This window comes from Lipotes vexillifer, unplaced genomic scaffold (genome assembly GCF_000442215.2).
Source record: "Lipotes vexillifer unplaced genomic scaffold, Lipotes_vexillifer_v1.1 scaffold732, whole genome shotgun sequence".
In the NCBI taxonomy this organism is placed as follows: domain Eukaryota; kingdom Metazoa; phylum Chordata; class Mammalia; order Artiodactyla; family Lipotidae; genus Lipotes; species Lipotes vexillifer.
The window spans coordinates 4,357,194-4,372,822 of record NW_006792596.1 but is presented as its reverse complement, the minus strand read 5'-3'; the positions used below and the strand labels follow the sequence as shown (position 1 = coordinate 4,372,822).

The window sequence follows — 15,629 nt, the reverse complement described above, 5'->3', positions numbered from 1 at the left end:
GGAATGCCTTTTCTTCTCAAAGAAATAGTAAATACAATGCAAGGCAAACTGTATGGGTCATGTGGTTGTAGGCAGCTAATTATTGGGAAGATTTTTTTTTATTGAGGTATAGTTGATGTACAATATTATATAAGTTACAGGTGTACAGTATAGTGATTCACAATTTTTAAAGGTTATACTCCATTTTTAGTGATTATAAAATATTGGCTATATTCCCTGTGTTGTGCAATATATCTTTGTAGATTATTTTATGCATAATGTTTTGTACCTCTTAATCTCCTACCCCTATATTGCCCCTGTCTCCTTCCCTCTCCGCACTGGCAACCACTAATTTGTTCTCTATGAGTCTATTTCTTTTTTGTTATAGTCAGTGGTTTGTAATATTTTTTTAGATTCCACATGTCATACATTATTTGTCTTTCTCTGTCTGACTTATTTCACTTAGCATAATATCCTCCAAATCTGTACATGTTGCTGCAAATGTCAAAATTTCACTCTTTTTTATGGCTGAGTAGTATTCCTTTATATATACACCATATCTTCTTTATCCATTCATCTGTTGGTGGACACTTAGGTTGCTTTCATATCTTGGCAATTGTAAATAATGCTTCTATGAACATCAGGGTGCAGGTATCTTTTCAAAATAGTGTTTTTGTTTTTTTTGTTTTTGAATATGTACCCAGGAGTTGAATTGCTGGGTCATATGGTAATTCTATTTTTAGCTTTTTGAGAACCTTTAATACTGTTTTCCAAAGTGGCTGTACCAATTTACAATAGTTCCCTTGGTATACAAGGGTTCGCTTTTCTCCACATTCTCACCATCATTTGCTATTTGTGTTCTTTTTGATAATAGCAGTTCTGACAGGTGTGAAGTGATATCTCACTGTGGTTTTGATTTACATTTCCCTGATGATTGGTGATGTTGAACATCTTTTCATGTGCCTGTTGGCCATCTGCATTTCCTCTCTAGAATAATGTATATTCAGTTCTTCTGCCAATTTTTTGATGGAGCTGTTTAGTTTTTTTTGCTTTTGAGTTGTATGAGCTATTTATGTATGTTGAATGTATATTAACCCTTTATCGGTCATATCATTTGAAAATATTTTCTCCCATTTAGTAGGTTGTCTTTTTGTTTTGTTGATTGTTTTGTTTCCTTTGCTGTGCAGATGATTTTAAGTTTAGGTCCCATTTGTTTATTTTTGATTTTTCTCCTTTGTTTTAGGAGAGGGATCCAAAAAATATTGCTATGATTTATGTCAAAGAGTGTTCTGCCTATGTTTTCCTCTAGGAGTTTTAAGGTGTCTGGTCTTACATTTAGGTCTTTAATCCATTTTGAGTTTATTTTCGTATAGGGTGTCAGATGGAGACTCTACATGTGGTAACACTGTTTTATAATGTACAGTGTGGTTTCTCATGATCACACAGGCCTTCTTTGGAAAGGTACCACTTATGTTCTTTGTTCAAGACAGATGAATTTGTCTAAAATTAAGTCAAGGGCTTCCCTGGTGGCGCAGTGCTTGAGAGTCCGCCTGCCGATGCAGGAGACGCAGGTTCGTGCCCCGTTTCGGGAGGATCCCACATGCCGCGGAGCGGCTGGGCCCGTGAGCCATGGCCGCTGGGCCTGCGCGTCCGGAGCCTGTGCTCCGCAAATGGGAGAGGCCACGACAGTGAGAGGCCCGCATAACGCAAGGAAAAAAATAAAAAATAAAAAAAATAAAATAAAATAAAATAAAATTAAGTCAAAACAGTGTATAATCAGAGAATTTATTTTCCTTTTCACATTACTCTATAATGAAACACTGTATTGCTTTTTTTTTCATTCTCCAACACCCATGGTTATATTGTTAGTAAATGTCAATAAGGCAGTGTAAATAGAATTTTGATAGAGCCTATTGTGCCAGCTGGTTTTTAGTGGGGAAATTATTTCTTAACTTTAAATGAGATTGACTTTATATATAACTAATATTTTACACTTAGCTGGGAATGTTTATTTTGTTCCTACCTGAGAAAGTTTTTGATATACTTGTCAAACAGATTATTATTGCACATTCCACAGAGCATAAAAAATGTCTCACTGATTCTGCTTACAAGAAGCAGTGCTAACTTACATTGTTTAGAAGAAATTATAAAATGCTAATTACAGATGAGACAAGCAATTATGTAGCTCAGGAGAGGAAAGAAAAACATTCTTTGGACATAAAGGAGTAATATGAGATACAAAACAAAGGAAATTTATACTGAGAAAACTGTCAAAAACAAAGATAAATAAATAAAGCATCAACTAACTAATGAGATACTCAGATAAATAATTTTAAAATCATTCAGAAAACAAATGTTTTTTCTACATTAAAAAATAAAACAAAGCAGCCAAAGAGAAAACATATTTTACCAAATGAAATTATATGAAGAATTTAAAAAAAAATCCTGAGAAGTATAAAATGTAAAGCATAAAATACATAAAATTCTTACAAATATTTATATTAACATATATAGAATGTAGCTTAGGAAAAATTCATATAAGTAGCAAAGATATGTGACCTATTATTCCCAAAGTTAAATATGATATTAAGGTAGAACTTGAACAGAACATGAGGAACAAGACATGAAAACCAAAATATGTAAATATGAAAGAATAGACACATAGTATACATTCAATATTTGCTAAGTGAGTGAATGAATGAATGAATAGGTGTGGAAAGTTAACAACCTAAAAAAACCTGAAAGTCTTCATTATGTAGTAATTCACTCATTTATTCCATTTAGCCATTTATTCAATAAATATTCATTGGGTATTTATTATCTAAATTTCAAAGTTGTGACATCCTCCTTGAAGGTACTTAAAGTTTAACACAAGAATATATGATACATAAAAATGAAATATAATTTTAATTCAAAGTAAAACATAAATGGAATTTCTGAGACAAAGAGGACCAGTATATTCAGAACACTCACACAGAAAACCCCTAGTATGTCCTGTATTCAAAGGCCTTAGGATAAAAGGATGAGTAAACCAGTCTCTAGCCTCAGGGGATTTAAGTTTTAAATAGAGAGTGATAGAAAAAAGAATTACAGTTAAAATGTAATGTGATACTTCTGTGTTGGGGGCATACATAAGTTGTTCTGGCCATTGCTACACAGAAGAGGGAACTGCTTTTCCCAATGTTTCTATCAGTGATGAAGATACATATGTAAGACAGTGGAAGAGGGAAAACATCCATTTAAAGAGTATAACATTTATTGGGCTTCCCTGGTGGCGCAGTGGTTGAGAGTCCGCCTGCCCATGCATGGGACATGGGTTCGTGCCCCGGTCCGGGAGGATCCCACATGCCGCGGAGCGGCTGGGCTCGTGAACCATGGCCACTGAGACTGCGCGTCCGGAGCCTGTGCTCCGCACCGGGAAGGCCACAACAGTGAGAGGCCTGTGTACTGCAAAAAATAAAATAAAAGAGTATAACATTTATAGAAAACATGACCACATGAATAGTTTAGGAAAATTGTAAATGCAATAAAATTCACCTTCAGAAAATGGAGAAATGCCTTATATTTCTGGCAAACATAATGAAAAAAGAATTACAGTCTCTATCTGTATATCTCTCTCTCTCTCTCTCTCCTGATTGAGATTTAAAACTTCCAAATAGAGAATACTAGAAGCTTTCAATAAAAAAATATTTACCGAAAAAGAAACAAATATTGAACTGCCCTCAGTCTCTTTAGTAACATTAAATAATAGAAAACATGACTAAAACAGAGCTCTTGACGGAAGAAGGCTATGACACAATATGTCTTTATTTAGTCAAGTTTTCTTTGTACAGGAACATGACAAAAATATTTTCAAATCTACAGATAGAAGCATGTCACATAGTTATCCTTTACAAATAAATTGTCTTCTGTAAGAACAATGATAAATGAAAGCAAACACTCAAAAAGGGGAAACTGGCTAGAAATCCTAGTAAACAGTAAAAGTAGTTAAAGCATACAGAGAGAAGTTTTTGAATAATAGTTTTAAAGATTATATTAAAAATTACATTTGTTTTCCTTGGAAAAGAGTTGATCTATAATATATCAAGCAAAAGAAAATGAGAGTCAGTGTCCACAACCCCAGATTAAATTAACTAAAACTGTGGATCAGTATGTGTAGTAGCAGAATGAACCAAAGTAGTGAATTTTCATAGAACAGGTGTCATTTTAATTTTTATGATTCAATATTGATTTTATGATGTGATTGTAAAAGTTTAAACAAAAGTTGACCATACCTCTTTAGTAGACTGAAAACTTTGTTATCTCACAAATTACCACAGGGAAAACTGTCTACCAAAATATCCAGAGGTAGAAAAGAAATAGTGAAAACCAGGTAATATGAAAGGAACAAGGTTAAAAATAAGATCCAGGGAGAAAAAAGGTAGGACATTAAAAACATTCATGATGAGCTGCTTATAAAGAAACCCATAAAGTGAGAAGTATGTTGAAAGTATAATTATAGATAATTATTTATTAGCAAATGCAAATATACAAATAAGGTAAGCATGATTAATACTAGGTCCTGGAAATTTAGGTGAAAAGAATTACTTAGAATAAAAAGTTATTTTTATGTGATAAAACATACTATCTATAAATAAAGGCAACAGTCATAAACCATTATAGTATCATTCAATTATGTAAGTCAAACTATTAAAAGTAGAAGATGAATTTTTAGGAAGTTGTATTATACCATGAACTGTCAGGGGGATGATAACAAACACAACAATAGTTTTGGTAAGTTATATGACAACATGTACTAATAATCCTAATAATTCATATTATTTGGGCTCAGTAATTCCAATTCTAGGAATTTGTTTTTAAAATAATAAAAGACACGTCCAGGGCTTCCCTGGTGGTGCAGTGGTTGAGAGTCCGCCTGCCGATGCAGGGGACGCGGGTTCATACCCCGGTCCGGGAGGATCCCACGTGCCGCGGAGCGTCTGGGCCCGTGAGCCATGGCCGCTGAGCCTGCGCGTCCGGAGCCTGTGCTCCGCGGTGGGAGAAGCCACAGCAGTGGGAGGCCCGCGTACCGAAAAAAAAAAAAAAAAAAAAAGACATGGGCAAATATTTGTAAATAACTCTGTTTACTAAAGCCTTGTTTTTAACAATGATAGTTAAATTGTGATATGTTTATATGATGTTCATATTATACAATCATTCAAATTATGAATTTGATTAATTTTAATGCCAGAAGAAAATGCTCAAAATAGTATAGAAATAGGATGTATTTAATAATTTATTTAATACTTGTAACACACTTATAAACACCTTGCATTGACTTCTTTTTCATTTAATCCTCACAACAGCTCTGTGAGGTAGATAATGTTATTCCCCCATTTATAGATGAGGAAATTGAGGCACAGAGAAGTAATGTGCCCCAGTCCCCTGCTGGTAAGTGGTGGAGATGTAACGGGATTCAGGTAGTCTGACACCCCCTTCAGAGTCTGGGTCATTAACTACAAGGCTATGATGGAAATGATGCAAGGAACATACATGTAAAGATAAAAGACTTGAAGCTTTTACACTAAGCTTACACTAAGTGTAAGCTAATACACTAAGCTTTATTAGCTATGATTGACGGGTATGTATGTAGGTTCAAAGTTTAAATTGATGTTCTCTTTTCTATTTTTTGTGTGTTTTATAATTTGACAACAATAAATATGCATTCCTTTTATGAAGAAGAGCAAATTTATTTTCAGAACCATTCAGAATATAAAATAAGAAAAATGAATAATACCATAATTTTCTATAGTTCTTTGTGGTTTTTGAAGTACTTTCAAATTACTTATCTAACTTGATGCTTATCATTAAAGTGACCTTATGATTTAGTATCCAAACCATGACATTTTTAATTGTACAAGAGGCTTGCTGTTAACATTTACACCAAGGAGATAACCGTAAACTTGAAGTATCCAAGTCAGCCAAGATATAGACTCACTCTTTCTAAAATACCTCTGTGAGGTCAAGAGCACTTTATTAAATTTTGGAACTGAGAAAAAATAAATGACTTGATTAAATCATATAATGAAAAAAATCATGGTTCCAAACATAGATTAAAAGAAAAAAGATTGTCTTAACTTAATCAATGGCTCTCGTGATTAAAACAAAACAAAACAATAAACCCCACTGATGAAAAGTTCTTCAATCAGTAGAAAATTTTGAATTATACAGTCCTAATAGATTTAAAATCTGGAAATCATACAAAATTTTATTTGATTGAAAATGTTATGCCATTGAAATTTCTGAAACTTCATAATATTCTGCTCAGAAGCCTGAGATTTATAAAAAGGGATACCTAATATTTGTGATTATAGGTAATTATGGATTCATGAGCCAGAACCCTTTCATCCCAATAGTACTAGAAAAGCAACTGACAGAGGATGAAACTAGATAAGTATGTTTAGAAGAATGAACATTCAGCTAAATTATTTTTTATAAAAGTAATCATGGAGGATGATGTAAGTGAAATGGGCAATATTTTGTATTAGTGATTTGATTAGAAAGTTGGAAAACTTACTGGTCAAGCTTGAGGGTGTCATTTGGCAGATGACAGTGGGCAAATGATGTTTGCCAGTGCTTTGGCTGGTAGAATTACATGTCTGAAAGAAATCTAACTATTTAACCAATAGTGAAAAAAAGGGAAATAAAATCTAAAGGACAAATGTGTAATAGGTATTAATTATAGATCAGGGGCAGAGAAATGGCAGTGACTGCAAAATACAATCTGCAGATGTCTTGTTTAGCCAAGAGTAGATTTTTTTTTTTTTAATGATTTTGAATTTGAAACAATTTAAGCAGGTCAGCAGGCATTCTAGGTTTGACATCCCCTCTGTCCTCCACCCAGGTCCCCAGCAGGGCATCTTCTAACTCTAGTGATGCCTTGCTGGGAACTTGAAAAAAGTACCTGCTCTGGGAACATGCAGCCCAAGGCACACAGCAGAGCGGGTTGGGATTGTGGCCCCTCTTGCTCTTCTGCCTTGAGATTTTTGTGAGATTTAAAAACTTCACTCCCTAGCCTGGAAATTCTTACTACTGGCTTATGCCCTTTCACGTCACACATTGATGCTACCCGTCCGGCCCTTGAAAACTTTCCATTATTGACCCTAAATTATAATTAGTCTCTGTCTTTATGACAACATGGTAGTTACAGTCTAAAGTAATTAAAAAGATCAGTAGGTAATTTACTTTGGAAAGAATGCTGAATCAAGATTTTTTTCTTTTTTTTCCCTTACTGTATTATTTGACTTTTTTTCTTTACTGACACAAACATTAGGAATATATAGTTTTTAACGGTAAGAGGAAAATTAAGTAAATATGGCAAGAGGTTCTTTTTTAAACATCACTAAAAACATTTATATTGAATTCCTAGTATAGTCAAATAAGTTCTTGAAAAAAAAAACACTGAGATTTACTTTTATGTACAACTATTAGAATGACATATCTATTCTTATGAAGAACAGAAGTTATTAACATTTCTACTTTTGTGCTTCTCCAATTAAACGGAGATAGATATCTTAAAAAGTTACTAAGAAAGCTATGCAAATGAAGAGATCAAAAAGAGTATGTACGATAAAATATAAATAAAATTAAAAGTTCATAACATTTAATTTGGATTTATGCTGATGAGACCCTTGTTAGCATATTTAGGTAGACCAGAGTAAATGTTACCTGCTAAATCAATGTCATGTTAAAGATAATTTAATTTACAAACAGTTCCCAACTTATGATTTTTCAGCTTTACAATGGTGATGGTGCAAAAATGATACATATTCAGTAGAGACTGTATTTTGAATTTTGAATTCTGATCTTTTTTTCTGAGCAAGTGATATGTAGTACAATAGTTTCTTGTGATGCTGGCAGTTCAGCGAGCCCCAACTCCCAGTCAGCCACTCCATCACCAGGGTAAACAACTAATACACTTACAACCATCCTGTTGTACATATAACCAGTGTGTTTTTCATTATAGTTCAATATAGTATTCAATAAGTTACGTGAGATATTCAACATTTTATTATAAAATAGGCTTTGTGTTAGATGATTTTGACTACAACTGTAGACTAATGTAAGTGTTTTGAGCACGTTTAAAGTAGGCTGGGCTAATCTATGATGTTTGGTAGGTTGGTGTACTAAATGCATTTCTGATTTAACAATGTTTTCAACTTATGATGGGTTCATCCATAAGCTGAGGAAGATCTGTATGTACAAAACTTTATTTTAAAAAGAAATTGATAATTTATAGCTTGATTTGAGGAAAGCAAGTTGGGTAATTGGCTAGGGGCATATGTAAGACAGATTTCACTACTGATGACTCCCAGGTTTAAGAGGGTGAGGAGAAGTAATGCTGACTAAGAAATACTGACTCTGCATCTCCTTTTGCTTCTGTTTTCCTTTAGTGGTCACCATTGTTGCATGAATGCAATGGTGCAGGTGCATGTATGTAAACCACCCAATCTATGTATTTAGTGGCATCTTATGCTTATATGTATCTCTCCAGAGGTAGCTCTGTGTCATCCTATAGACTGTGTTCAGTGAGTATAAAATGTCTGAACACAGAGAGTATATGGCCTAATCTATCAGAGGGTATTAGTTAAATTAAAATACATATTGAATAGAATACAAGTGGAAGTATAAGAATGGGTTATCCAGATGAGATTATGCTGTAACCTCCATTCCTTGGAGTATCTTAAATCTGCAAATGTATATTTGTAAATGCTCTGCAGGTAATTTGGGGTACGATTTTGCCCTACTGGGGGTTTTGTGAATACGAACTAATGCCTCTTTTAAGCCTGCTTTTACCTATTAATTTACCCTGGATCCCCAGGTTTTGCTCTGTCTTTTAGCTTTGTCCATGTAATATGGCATGTTATCATTGTAATGAGAGGATAAGACAGATCCATTACTGTCAGAAATATGTGCTATTAATGAGTTTCCAGCCAGCTATCAAGGTATCATCAGCAGTAGTTTATCTTGGTGAATGAAAGTCTAAATGGAAAATTAAGCTCCTCACACTGACTGCAGAAGTGCAGTGGATCATTTTGTTCTTTAATGTCACACTTCAGTGGACACACTTCACAAAGCAGTGAATCATGCTTAAAACAAGCAGCCTTTACTTCAACAACAGCAGATAATGCAGCAGATGTGAATAATAAGTGTTAGCAGTCTTAACTTTCTCGGCAGAGCTCTCTCCCAGGTGCCTGATGGACGATTTACAAAGTACATATGCTGTTTTATAGATTGGAACTTGGGATCCAGCCAGTGGCCTGAATATGACAGAAAGTCAAAAGGGAAAGCCAGCCAACATCACAGATTCCTTATCCAATCGTTCTTTGATCGTTACCACCATTTTGGTAAGTGTTTTTCCATTCTTTTTAGATAAATGTAGGTAAACATGGAAATGGATAGAAAAGGACATTATAATTGGAGTAGTAATGAACAGAATGTAATATATTTTACAGTTATTTAACAATTACTGTATAACAGATGAGTCAATGTTAATTTGGTCACAGTTTTATTTTGTTAGCTTTTAATGATATAAATTATATTAAAGTTTGGGCTGCTTATGTTGATTAATAATACAGCTTCATATATTACTGGAAATCTTTATGTCTCTACAAAATTAGTTGCTATTGAAAAATTGTCAATTTTAAGATTTGAAAAGTACATGGACATACACCTGTATAAATATAATTATGTGAGGAGCTGCATGTGAACTTTGCTTCTGCTTTCATCTCCTGCAGATATATTTCAGAGGGCATACCATTTATTTTTCAGGACTTTTTCTATTATAATTATATTTTGACCTTGATTTCAATTTAATTGTTTTCATCATGGCAAATTCACTTTTACTTTACTAATCTCCCTAATGAAATCAAATGACAAGTGCTGTTTTAAGACAGAAATATTTTCATCACCAATAGAATTAAATTAATACCGATAAACTGGATATTTTTACCCCTCTTATAATTATATATTTAAATTAGATCACACAGTAATGTTTACGCATGCCTACCATGCCATTTGCAAATGGGAATCTTAATTTTAGGACAAGCAAGGGGCTGATGAATTAGTGAGTACTTTTACCTACAGAATACGTTTATCAATACTAGTTCTTAAGATTCCTCAGGTAATCAGTAGGAATGTAAGATTATTGTCCAGAACAAACCTCCACACAATTTTAGCATTTATATAATTTCTAAATTTGACTTATGATGGCAAATCAAGCCAGGAAGAATTCATAATCTTGTCCTTATAGTAACAACAAAGGATGTCAGATCTCTAGGCATGTCAAAACAAAACGGCTTGTGTTAAAGACTCTTGATAATGAAGCAAAACCCGTAATCATGAAATGACAGTGATGGAAGTTCATGAGGATTTTTAATTACTCCCTTGCTAAGAACCTCAGTAGATACTTGCTCCATCATATCCAAACTTCGCTGGTCCCTTTAACTTAATTTTATATCTCCTTCTCTTTTCAAAGATAACTCCCAAACCCACCAATCCACCAGCCCTGGTCCTCAGATGGAATGTCCTCACAGGGCACTAATATATCCTTTGTCTGCCAGTATATCCTGGATCTCGTAACCTGCTGCTGGGACAATTACAGTAACTATGTAACTATCCCTCCTGCTGACAACCTTCTCCCATTGCAATGCACTTCACTCTCCACTGTGAAGATCTAACTCTGTCGTTTCCTGCTTCTCTGCTTACAAGTCTTTAGTGAATCCATATCGACCATTAAAAAGGCCCCCAAGTTTTGACCCTGACATTCAAAGCTTTCTACAGTCTTGTCTTCTCCCACCTTTCTATTGTCGTTTCCCATTATTCCCTTCAGGAATCCCGCATTTTAACTGAACTCGGGTAATCAGTTAGCCTATTACTGTGATTGTGTTAGCCCCGTTCCCTTTGTTTGCAATATGGTTCTCTCCATTTCTGAAATATAGAACTTGTCAGTAGTTTATATTATTTAGAATGAATACTATATTATTCTTAAATTATTTCATGTGTGCAATGTTCCTCCAAACATCACCGACCATTCCTTGGAGAATTAGGATCTGACTAAGCCTCCTGTTTTTACACCACATGTGCCTCTACAATGCTCACAGAGTAAAGAGTGCTGGGCAAGGGACATCTGTCATCTTCAGCAACCAGCCCCCATTCTCCTTTCTATGTTCTTCCTGATCCAGCCAAACTCTCAAATGCATCACTTATTTTATGGCTCCAAATCTTTGCTCACTTCTTTATGATCCCCTGTGAAAAATTTTTCATCCTTCCAGACCCATCTCAGATGACATGCTCTCTGTGATCTTTTCATTTAGTTGCGTATGTTTGGGGCGGGCAGAGGAGTGTACACTTCATGTATCATAATACTGTACAATAGCAGTTACCATGCATTTTTTTTATTTTAGAAATTTTGTATATATCTGGGTCTCTATTTGGCATGGATCTGTACAAGACCAATAATCAAATTTTACACTTTTTAGATCTCTTAGTGTCAGAGAAGAGTTACTTGGGCATAGGAGGCCCTCAATAAATATTTGTCAAATTAAATAAAATAAACAATATTTAATTAAGCAGAAAATTAGGGGGATAAGCAACTTTTAAATGGCTGTATTTAAATATTTTTCAAGTGTGCAGGTTATTGCAAACTTCTTGTCCAGACAAAGCAGGTGATTAAGACTACCCATACAATTTCTCAGTATTGCTTAATTACTCAGTTATTTTATAAAAAGTATCCAAATATTTTTCTCAATAATAAACAATTTTATATCTATTCATAAACAAGTGGTATTTAATCTTAGCTTCATATCAGAGCCAGGCATAAAGCTTTTAAAAAAGTATTGCTACCTTTAACTGTAGGACATATTCATTTTTTTAAGTTCCACAGGTAATTCTGACCTGTAATGATGATTGAGAACTATTCCTCAGATCATTGCTCCATATAACCAAGATGTAAGATCAACTCTGGAACATACTCTAAGCTTACATTTTAATGAATAGGTTACTTATATTTTAGACTATGTCACTGTATTAGTTTCAAAGAGGTTGTGATTTTTGTTAAAAAGAAAGGTACGTCATTTCTTTTTATATCACTTAGTTGAAAAACTTCTTTTTCTGAATACTCTGATCACAGAGTATCCACAATCAGGAAAAGAGTTGAAGAGATTATTTACATTATTTATATAAACCAGCTTGATATAATTTATAGATACTTAATTTATATTTTATAACGAAGTATGCTCATTTGATTTATTTTATGATTATTTTGTCCTTTTCTCTCTTGGAAAATCTTAGAGGAGATTCTGCCTATGTTGTGAATAATGATATCTCCACAGAGAGAAGTTCACTTAATGCTTCTTGTTTGACATTTTTATTATGTGTCTTAAAAAGAGCCAGTGAGGTTTTCTAGAATTTGGCATCATCAGTGTGCTTATCATAATCAGCTCCACTTCTCTTGAATTTTATTTATATTTTTTAATTCATTCTTTTTGTATTTAACAAATATGTACTTAGTGATGATGATATATCAGGCTTTGTGATAACCACTATATATATATTTTTGTTTTGGTTTTTTTGCGGTACGCGGGCCTCTCACTGTTGTGGCCTCTCCCGTTGTGGAGCACAGGCTCCGGACACGCAGGCTCAGCGGCCATGGCTCACGGGCCCAGCCGCTCCGCGGCATGTGGGATCTTCCTGGACTGGGGCACGAACCCGTGTCCCCCACATCGGCAGGCGGACTCTCAACCACTGCGCCACCAGGGAAGCCCCAAACCACTATATTTGATGGAGAAAATAGACACGGCCTCTGCCTTTATGGAACTTAGATAATGGTAGGATTCATAAGGAGAACTACACACACGCACACACACACATACACACACACACACACACGTACCACACACCACACCTTGTGATTAAGATATGAGAAAGATAAAGTGTGTGATGCCTTTTACAGAATGATCCAGAGTTACACCAGGGATCAGGAGTGGAAGGATGGGCCAGGTTAGGTCTCACTGCCGAAGGATAGAGAGTTGAAGTTTGAGAAGAAATTATCAAGGTAACGAGAGGGGGAAGGAATATTCTCAGCAGAGAGAACAGCATATGCAAGGGCCCTAAAGCAGGAAAGATCTTGAAAATTTTGCAAAATTGAAAGAAGACCATGATAACTGAGGGTGGTGCTTTTATCTGCTTCTCAGCTTTACTAAATAAGGTTATATGAATATGGTTCATTAAAAAAAATAATACACATTTTTGGTATGTCTGCTATGTGCTAGACATTGTTCAAAGCACTACTCATAGATTTACTCATTTAATTGTCATAATAACCTTTTGAGGTAGATACCATTATCCATACTCTTTTACAGGTGGGAAAGCTGGTATGCAGATTGCCTAAGTAACCTGCTCATGGTCACAGAGCTAGAAAGTAGAGAAGTGGGCTTTCAACCAATCTGTGTGTCCAACTTGAGCAACCAATACTGTAAAATGAAGTCTCTAGTGGCCCAGGATGGAAAAGTCTAACAACTATAGTTTATGACCAGAATAGCGTCTTGATTGAGAATTGTTCACCAAAAGCAGTGCTTCTCATCCAGAAATCCCACATATGCTAGAGCACTGTGATGCTGTTACAGGTGTGTCCCCAGACATGTAGACATTTTCTCAGGGGCCAAGATTTAGGCTACTCTTGCTTGGATGCCTCGGGCCTCTTGTTTCTCCTCTCTCCTAATTTAGCGCTCCGTTTTCTTTCAGCTTCTTTAAACCATAATCGCAGATTTTTCTGGGCAATCAAAAGAGTAACGGGGCTTATCTCACTTTTCCTCTTTAGAATTGAGATTAAGCATCTTGTTTACTAATGTTTTTTGCTCCTCTTCAACAATATAACCTATGCCCAATACACTGTATGGGCGTAGTATGTATCAGTAGTCATATCATGGAATGAGTTCATTTTAGAAAGCTCTAAACAATTTTTTAAATATTTATTTTTTTAGTTTTGACTTAAATGATGTCATACAATTTGGAAATTATGTAGCCTCACCTGCAGGTCTAGACCTAAAACTCCAGCCTACTCATGCCCTCTCTTTCATATTCCTCGTATTACCACTCTGGCTTTTGAATTTCAGATTCAGTGGTTAAAATTCCCTTGCTTCTTGTGTTTATCATTATTATTGGAGTTACAGATATCAACCTTAGAACCGTGTTTTCATATATGATGATTTCGTTTATTGCATAACAATTGTTAAAATATAAATTCCTAATCACCAAAAATAATAACAAAAATACTCTTTCTGAATGAGACATAGAGAGCTTTTGAGAGCAATGTGTGCTCTATTTTCAGTTTATTAGCCTCATCCTGTTGTCCTTACTACTATGGATACATTAGCTAGGGGCAGTATCAGGTGGCTGAATATTTATTTAAGTTCATAGAAGGAATGCCTATTTTCCCTCTGTGTTCTTGGTCTTCAATAGATTTTTTCAGGCCTGTCTAAATACGTTGAGTGTTCCCCACTGTGCAGCTCCTGTATAATAATTGATTTTTGTCCATCAAAAGATTACTAGCACTAAATGCTACTGTACATGTTCTTTCCCTTAACAACTAGTAGCACTTTAGCATGCAAATGACTATAAATTTGGTGACTGTTTCAGAAAAGTCACTTACTCTTAAGGAGGTTCTTTCTTCCCAGTTGCTCAATGAATTGAACAAATGTGCTTGCATCTGCAACTTAGTCTTATTTTTTTTTTTCTTAGCACTTCCTGGAAGGTTGTGTATTTCAGTACTCAGTTTACTTGCTTAGGCTTGTTAGGCTTTATTGTTGCAGCCCACAGATACAGGAGGCTTATCTGGGAGCAAACTCCCAAGGACAGTGGAAGGAATTACAGTACAAAAGAGAGAAGTGACCGAATCGTCCCCTAAATGGTTCTGCAACTTCTTCCATAATATCAACAAAAGCAGAGGATATGGGGAGGGAGAAGGGTGAGCTGTGACAAAGCGGGAGAGAGGCATGGACATATATACACTACCAAACGTAAAATAGATAGCTAGTGGGAAGCAGCCGCATAGCACAGGGAGATCAGCTCCGTGCTTTGTCACCACCTAGAGGGGTGGGATAGGGAGGCTGGGAGGGAGGGAGACGCAAGAAGGAAGAGATATGGGAACATATGTATATGTATAGCTGATTCACTTTGTTATAAAGCAGAAACTAACACACCATTGTAAAGCAATTATACTCCAATAAAGATGTTAAAAAAAAAAAAAAGATTTCTAGGCCTTCAGATATGTCCCTGCAATAGGTTTTTCCCTCTGATTCTTCTCTTCCCATTGTCACAGAGCGACAGTCAAGCACATAGTTCTTAGAGAGTTACTAGCATTCGGGCTTGGAAACCCAAATAATGCAGCGTCACAAAGAAAAAAGGTTTTTCATTCTTATCGATCTCTATACAATTTCTAAGCAATTTTAAACATGTGTTGTGGAGCTAGTCATATCAAAATAATTTAAGGAAGATACAGTAGGTATACGTGTATAAGTAGTACTTATACATGTACTACTTATACATGTTAATGTGAAATGGGTGCCTCATTCAAACTCAGGCTGCTCGTACCCCATCCCTGCAACCAGCTT

At 35.1% G+C, this 15,629-nt stretch overlaps 1 protein-coding gene across 3 annotated transcripts in view; it reads left to right on the top strand.

Moving 5' to 3' along the window:
• Window positions 1-15,629, top strand: part of GRIK2 (glutamate ionotropic receptor kainate type subunit 2) — a 668,512-nt gene that overhangs the window by 428,793 nt on the left and 224,090 nt on the right. For all 3 annotated transcript variants that reach the window (XM_007465776.1, XM_007465777.1, XM_007465778.1), the window contains exon 9: window positions 9,252-9,365. In XM_007465776.1, the coding sequence (XP_007465838.1) occupies window positions 9,252-9,365 (114 nt within the window). The remainder of the gene's footprint in view (window positions 1-9,251; window positions 9,366-15,629) is intronic.